The sequence below is a fragment of the Dinoponera quadriceps genome, unplaced genomic scaffold, assembly GCF_001313825.1.
Source record: "Dinoponera quadriceps isolate SergipeBrazil2010 unplaced genomic scaffold, ASM131382v1 scaffold2872, whole genome shotgun sequence".
Taxonomy (NCBI): Eukaryota; Metazoa; Arthropoda; class Insecta; order Hymenoptera; family Formicidae; genus Dinoponera; species Dinoponera quadriceps.
The window spans coordinates 43,687-52,318 of NW_014556992.1; the positions used below are offsets into that span (position 1 = coordinate 43,687).

Genomic DNA, 8,632 nt, shown 5'->3' on the forward strand with positions numbered 1-8,632 from the left:
GCAGCTCATAATAGATTACACCCTTCTGATCCCACCAAACACAGAGCATTGTCTTCTTTCCAAAGCGATTGCAGTGGATGTCGATGGTTCGCCTGGATTCACCCATGATTTCTGACGCTTAGGATTCTCAAAATATATCCATTTTTCATCACCTGTCATGATACGATGGAGAATGGACTTTCTTTTGTATCTGTCGAGCAGCATTTCACAAGTGGTTTTTCGATTTTCTTGCTGTCTTTCATTCAGTTCATGCGGAACCCATTTTCCCACTTTCTGAATCTTTCCCACGGCTTTCAAACGAATTGAGACAGCTTTCTGCATCACATTCAATTCATCCGCGAGTTCTTGTTGAGTTTGAGTATCATCTTCATCCAATAAGGCTTGCAATTCGTTGTCTGCGAACTTTTTCGGTGGTTTCCCACGCTTTTCGTTTCTCACGTCAAAATCACCACTTTTGAATTTTTTGAACCACTCGAAACACTGTTTTTTACCAAGAGCATGTTCACCGTAAGCTTCGACAAGCATTCGATGCGATTCTGCAGCAGTTTTCTTCAAATGATAACAAAAAACCAATGCTGTCCACAAATCGTAGTTCGTAGGCACAAAACTCGACATGTTTAAAGTTATAGAAAAATATACCGGTGTATGGAACTTGGGTTGTTGTGTGTTGAAAATCTTCGTCGGCTATTAGAAGGAGATGATGGCGCTGCAGAAGCGGTCTTACGGTCCCTAAACTGATGGCTAGCACCATCTATAGGGAAATTCCGGTTTCATACTTCTACACCTGGTACACATTGGAACGAGGGCCCGGTAGATTCGTTATCTTATTATTTAATTATTTTAACAAGTAGTTAAGCATTCGATGGTAACATATGTAATGAGTCGAAACGAATAAATTTCTGCTCTTATTTACTGATGGAAAATAAGAATCTAAAATAAAAAATTGATAATTGGGTTACGTTTTTTTGACATTTTTGAAACTTATTCATGTTCTTTGAGTAATTCTTTCATTAAAGATTGTATATTTAGGTATTTTAATTACGTATGTGCGAGAACGTTTTTTAGTAATATGTGTGGTACTATAAAAATACTAGCGACACACTTGAGAATATATTATATAATTTATTTAGAGTCTCGTATTATCTCGTCGGGGATGTAATGTTAATCGATAAATTAAATATCAATCGTCAATGCAGGAACACATAATAGTGACTATACTGGATATCAAATTGTATTGCTGCAGTAACTCGTCGCCGAATCGTCTATTCGTCGTACAAAAAGGTAGTAAGAAAAGAAAGTATACGGCCGAACGTCACGAAACTCGCAGATGTATCCCGCATCTAAAAAAATTGCGAACTATAGTAACTATAATAACGATAAATTATGTTAACACCCAGATAAACAAAAATGCTACACATATGGTATGTAAATATTTAATGTATGCTTTGTGATATCATTTTGATGTCAATAATATCCAGATAGATAGAAATGCTACACATATGGTGTGCGAACATTTAATGTATGCTTTGCGATATCATTTTGATGTCAATAGAATATGTTTGAAATATGCTTGTTTTAAGAAATACTCATTTATTATGTCATTTTAATCAAGGTACTGACTTCTTACTACTTAATAATTCCGGATTAATTGCGTTTTCTTTCGGACAAAATAAGCAGCAGTATTTATGACATCAGAATATCGCCGTAATTTTCGCGACATCAAGACGATCTTTTGTATACTGATAAAATGCTTATTGTATGAAGGCGCATCTTAACATACTTATGCTAATCACGTTGCAAATAATACTCTGATGGAAATGTTATGTTGAAAATTTTACCGAAATTCTCTCCCAATTGATCCCATTTCATTATCATTTCGTAAATGTAGTTACGCAGCTTTCAGTTGAATTCAATAAATATATATAAGTAAATATATATATTTTAACTTTGCTTATATTAGAATAATGGAATACTAGGTGCTTGATGAACTGTGAAATGAAATGAAAATGACTGAAGAATCATTGAAATATATAATAATAAATATTTCAAAACCGATTATAATTTTCATCATAAAATTCAATGTAATGCCGTGAAATATAATGCAAATTAAAATATAATTTTGAAAAGTAATAAAAAATGTTTGAAATATTGGATATCGTGAAATTTATTGAATTAAACTGAAAACTGCGTATATTAATGAAATGGAGTCAATTAAGAGAATGTTTCAGCAAAGTATTTTCATCAGGGTATATCGAAATATGCTTATCTGAGTAAATGCGTGTGAAATTATTGAGTTGTTCGACAAGTTCGTAGGGAATTTTGAGAAGGATTTGAGACTGATATTTCTATAATTGGTCATAACTTTATTCAATAATATATTGATCGATTTTTTTTCCGATGACATAAGGTCATCGGGAAAAAAATGGAAAAAAGATCAGGTTATACTTGATTATGGAAATTTCAGTTGTGTGTGTTTATAAAAATCCCTATGAAAACCTATCGAATACAACCGAATAAAAATTGCTCTCTGTACACTACTATTTTTAACGAGACACAGCAGGCATCTGCAAATTTCGCACCAGGTACGCAAGGAGGAACACTCGCTATAATCTCCTTCTAATAATCCTTGACGACTTTGCTTCTCGCTAGATCTGTAATGCCGGTGTGCTGTTTGAGATTAACATACAAGCCTATATTGATATCTATCTATATATCGTATCTATATATCCGTGAAGTGCGCACACACATTCCACATTGTCACATATTACAATAGCGTCAATGATCAATTTGAAAGATAAAATAATGCTCGTACTTCGGATATATATACAATACGTACACACATACGTACGTACCTACATACATACATACATACATACATACGTCCGTCCGTCCGTCCGTCCGTCCATCCATTCCATATATACATATATATTATACATATATATACATACACGCGTGCACGTACATACATCAAACAGACGTCAGATAAAATTGCGGGAATTGGAAAGTTTACGCATCAAAGAATCAGAACCGTAATTACAGCGTGGCAGCGGGAGCTACTATGTCATTCGCTGAAGTATATTGCACGTGATATGTTACGCTCGCGATGGAATATACCTCGTTAATATATTATTCAATATCACATGAAAACGTTTCCGCATTCGATCTCTCGAACTTCGCAAAACTCCAGAGAAGAACGCCTCGGGAATACGCGGACAAATTGCACGTCAAATACTTCACAATGAGTTAGTTTCTCATACGGTTATTTCGCGTGTGTTAAGAAAATACTCGCTATATAAGAAAAGAAAATAAAAACTGTTAATCGCACGATAGATTCAAGAAAGGCGCAAAATTCATTCGAGTTTTTCCTCGTGTTCGTAAACAACACAGGCGGAACATAAAAACATTCTTCCGACGTGTGACGTATTTAATAACAATAATATATCTCGTAACGCATGTCGAATTCATTTTATAAATGCTAATTGGCTGGCGATATAACGATGTGTAGTTTGAGCATGTCCTTGTTTGGGCCCACCAAGAAAGGAGACACCGCGTTTTCCGACACCGATCCCTGCTGCGGATTGAGCTCCTCGAACGGCAGGAGATCGTCCAAGTTGAGAACGCGATCCTTCTTGCTGAATCTGTGAATGATCTCGGTGACTCTCGCGATGTGCTCGACGCCGTCCTGCAAGCCGTAGATCAGCACACCTATCTTCACGCGCATATTGCTGTTCACTGGCGGCTCCTTGCACGTCAACGACAGCCTCACCGAGCGTTTCACGTGCTCCGGCATCTCCACCGTACCTTGCCACACTATGAGGAAAAACTTCTTGAACCATACGCCCTTCGGATAGATATCGACGACCCATTCGCACGCCCTGTCGCCCGCGTATTCCGCCAGACTCGAGTGGCTGGAGAAGACGAGAGTTCTCGTGTGATAAGATGGCAGTCCGTGGAAATTCTCGATAGTCAACAGCGAGCTGCACGTGTCGACGGTGTAGAGCCTCGGCTCGAACAACAGCGCGCCGTCCTCTTCGCTCAGGCTCACTTCTCTTACCCGGTCGGTCTGGCCTGAATGGAAGGACATGCCAATCGACATGCGTTCCACGAAGAATTCTTTGTACTTTTTCGTCAGCGGCGACAGCAGCAGATCCGCCAGCTGTCGCGGCGACATCATCGGAAACCTGACGGGCGACATCACGGCTATCACCAACTGGTGCAGCGTGGCCTCCAGCTCGTCCGCGGACAGTTGCGCCCTCAATCGATACGCCTGATGATCCAGCCACGATTCTAGGCACTTGTAGAGTGTCATCTCGTCCTTCACGACTAAGCTACTCTGGTGCAACAACGACACCAGGATATCCAGGTCAAAGTTGCCGAAGTCCGGAGTCTTCGCCACAAGCTCGAGATTCCACTTGACGAAGTTTTGGCACGCTTGGCTGATGTCTTGATGGCCACAATTGGATGTGTACTGCAACCACGACACCAGAGTGCCGTGTATGGCAGCCAGTGCGATGTGATTCTGCATGTAATCAAGGCACAACGATATCAAATCTTTCACGTTGTACTTATCGGCTAGGGACAGTATCGGCAGCACGACACTGTAGTTGATCCTTATCTGGCCAGTGTAAAAGTAACGCAGAAATTCGCTGAATATTGGCGCGCACTGAGGCGTTTCCTGGAGAGTTACCCTGCTTTCCTGAGACTCGCTCCATTGTGGACTCATTAGCATCACCTGAAGCAGAAAAAACAAAAGATACCAAGTATTAATTTTTCATTCCGTGATCATTATTACCGTTTACTAACACATACCTCCATGACTAAATTAGATTACTTTCCACCAAAAAGCACAAGTTTATATATGTCTAGTTACACCAAATATTATCTTTTTTTTTTACCAAGTGTGAAATAAGGACAAACGATATAATTAGATTTGTCAACTGTGTCAACTTGTGTCTCTTACTGACAAAGTAACCTTAGTTTAACTCGCTTTTTTGAAGGAATAGTGTGATAAAAGCACAAATATAAATGCTTTGAAGTGCCAAATAGAATGATGATAACGATGCTTGTGAATACTTTTAACATAAAAGCAAGCTAGATAAGTTCGGCCTATTACTCACTTGGAAAACATCACTAGAAGCACAAAGTATAAGTCGATGCGCCGGATATTCCACACCGTCAACAACAAGACAAATGTCATTCATAAGACGCTCCGCATACAGTGTTGCTATCTTTAGCAGAACTGTACGTGAATTGTCCACCTGCAATTGGACCAATTCTTAGTACATTATATTTTCATAAATTCAGTAAAAGAGAATTCAATTACCTCTATCGAATCTGAACTTTCAGCCTCTGCAACAGTGTGCTGACTGCTGGTAGCCGCCTCCAGTTTCTTGCCGGAGTCCATCCCTGAAAAACCTGTCATCCACCTAAGAGTACTCCGTAACATCTGCACATGTCTCCTATGCGTAGTTATGTTTCAATCGTTGCCTCACATTGCGGAGGATAAAACCTTACAGTAGAAAATATATTCTCTTGGCAATGTTTTCCATTATCTTCACTTGGCAATTAAAGCTTTTCACTGAGGGAATTGTACCTGCGTGCAAATTAAATTCTATGAAAAATTAGCCTTCATAATAAATGCTCCTACATACATTCAGCTGATAATGTCGCAACAATATTAGCGACCGATAAGATCGAAGTCATGCAACTGAGGTTAGATCGTAACATTGTTACAAACAATACATTTTCTGATACTGACAACCGAGAAGCTTCTGATCTTACCTAAATAAGTTTGTTGGAGGGCAGTTCGTTTAGCACAGTTGGCGAATATGTTGAAACTTCAAGTTTCAATATTTTTCGTAACTTGAACGCTACCTAATTTCGCGATGGTATCTTCCTCTTGTTATCACCGTTAGAGTAAACGATAATACGCTCGTTATTGTATTTATTTTTATTATTATGCTATTATTATTATATTTGTGTATAACGATTATAACCCGAACATTACACTCACGAATGACATTTCGAAGAGCTTTTTGAGAACGCGAGCGTACCTCTTTCGTTTTCAGGCTTTAGCTAGGAATATTACGACTTGTTAGTGATTTCCTGTATTTTTTTTATTAAGACTGTCACTCTGCGTTTGACGTCCAACGCATCGTAAACTACGTAACGCATCCAACGGGATCGAGTCTTGTGGTCTGTTCTTTTTAGCTGCACTACTCAACTGGTGCATTAAGTTAAGCCGGCGGCATACGGTGCTTATTTTCGTGCTGCACGAAACAAGCAACGTGTGCCGCTCGCTTTAGAATGAGACAAGTATATTTTATCTCGCTCTAACTTATTGCACCAGTTGAGCAGTGCAGCTAAAAAGAACGGACTACTGCTATTGTCTTACGGTTCTCGCAGCCAGCGCGATGGGTGACGCGTTATGCGACATGCGACGCGCAATATCCAATGAGTGTATTGCTTTTCCAAAAGAGCTGCACGCTCATTGGATATCGTGTCGCATGTCGCATATCGCGTTGCGCATCGCTTTGGTCCAAATCCAGCCATATACAAATATTTCAATATGTATATCACACCTATCGATCGTACCTGTCGCTTCTCTATTATTTTGAACTCTACAATGGGACAGCTCGCTTCCTAGGGACTTTAGCTCGTGAGTTATTGGGTATGAGAATAAGTTTCCGCCCATTGTAGAGAGATGTTGTTAGTAGCACTGCTTGAGTGTTTGATAAAACGGCAATACATGTATTTGAAAGATGTGCGTTCAAGATTTTGAGCCCAGTAGTTGGTATTCGTTCGAAGCGTAAACAAAAGTAATTTTTTTGCGTTGAAAATGTCGGGATTTATTCCAAAAAAGCAACATTTGCGGGAAGTTTTACTCCATTATTTTATTTTAAAGCGCAGTGCTGCGGAAACGTACCGTTTGCTCGTAGATATTTACGGTGAGCATGCTCCATCGAATACTACTTGTAAAGAATGGTTTCGGCGATTCAACAATAGTGATTTTGACGTGCGTGACAAAGAACGCGAAGGTGCGCCGAAAAAATTTGAAGATGCAGAATTGCAAGCATTATTCGAAGAAGATCCATCTCGATCGTTCGATGAGTTGTCAAAAGAATTAAATGTTGATAGATCCACCGTTGGAAAACGTCTACACGCAATGGTGCACGGGAATGGTGCAAAAAGAAGGAAATTGGGTACCATACAAACTGAAAGAGAGAGACATGGGAAGACGTTTGGTAACGTGCGAAATGCTGCTTCAACGACAACAAAGAAAGAGTTTTCTGCACCGTATCGTGATTGGCGATGAAAAATGGATATACTGCGATAACTCTAAACGCCCGAAAGCATGGGTGATGCCAGATAAAACCAGATCCATCAACGTCAAAACGGAATATCCATGCTTCGAAGGTTATGTTGTACATCTGGTGGGATCAAAGGGGTGTTGTATATTATGAACTGTTGAAACCGTCCGAAAGCATCACTGACGATCGTTATCGACTATAACTGATACATTTCAACCAAGCTTTGAAAGAAAAACGACCAAAATGGGACAATAGGAACGACAAGCTGATTCTGCTACATGACAACGCTAGGCCACACGTTGCAAAACCGACCAAGAAACACTTGGATGGAGTGAAGTGGGAAATTCTGCCCCATCCGCCATATTCACTAGACATTGCCCCTTCAGATTTCCATTTGTTCCGGTCCATGCAGTCGGCCCTTTCTGGAGAGCGATTCAATTCTTCGAGTTCTTCAGTTCTATGAAGATATAAAAAAATGGCTTGATGAATGGATCGCTTCAAAAGAACAAGATTTTTTCCTTCGAGGAATCTATTTATTACCTAAAAGGTGGGAGAGATTTCTCGCTCCCGATGGAGCATATTTTGAATGAACTTACTTTGTATTGTTTTGTTTAAATAAATACTTCTTTTTCATCAAGAAAGGGCGGAAACTTATTCCCATACCCAATATTTAAAAAGTTTCTCCTACTGGATATAGTAACATCGAACGAAGCTTCGAAAGCTGCGAAGAACGAGTGCGATGACGATTCAGTAATTCATGCATATATCTACTTCCGTTTGCATGAAAATTTATCTTCGATAAAGTAGATTCTTCGGGTTCGAGTCTGTACTATGCTAACTACTGAATCTGTCTCTTCAGGTCTCTTCTACATAAAAAAAAATTATATATATTTTTTTAAATATATATATATATATATATAATAAATCTCAGGGTTATCTCAGGTTCGTTTTTATAATATGTCTAATCGTATTTATTTGTTCATGTAGTGTAATAGTCGCTATACGTTTAAATACAGGTGATCATCTATTGCAGAGAAACGAATATACCAAAAAACTTAATAAATGTACACGCTATTTAAGTGTGGGTCTCTTTTAAATAGATACTCGATTACATCGTCCAACAAGAAGAAGAAAGGAGTGATAGCGTTAATATATATTAATTTCGTGACGTAAATACACACTCGACGAGTTGGAGAAAGGTGCCTTTCACGAAGCCGGCGAGTTTTCCCGCGTACGCAGAGCGGTGGTGACAGGTGGCAGGGTAAAGTTAAAGTACATAAACAAATAATAGGGGGTCGGTAGGGGGACAGGATATGGGGGGG

General features: G+C 39.2%; 1 protein-coding gene across 1 annotated transcript; it reads right to left on the bottom strand.

Annotated features, from left to right (window-relative positions):
• Positions 1 to 2,881: 2,881 nt before the first annotated feature.
• LOC106748540 (BTB/POZ domain-containing protein 17) lies at positions 2,882 to 6,154 on the bottom strand. Its single transcript, XM_014627197.1, has 4 exons — positions 5,782 to 6,154; positions 5,324 to 5,593; positions 5,118 to 5,258; positions 2,882 to 4,732 (listed from the first exon to the last, which is right to left on the bottom strand). The coding sequence occupies exons 2-4, from the start codon at positions 5,444 to 5,446 to the stop codon at positions 3,476 to 3,478; spliced, it is 1,521 nt and encodes a 506-aa protein (XP_014482683.1). The 5' UTR covers positions 5,447 to 5,593; positions 5,782 to 6,154; the 3' UTR covers positions 2,882 to 3,475.
• Between the last annotated feature and the right edge of the window lie 2,478 nt (positions 6,155 to 8,632).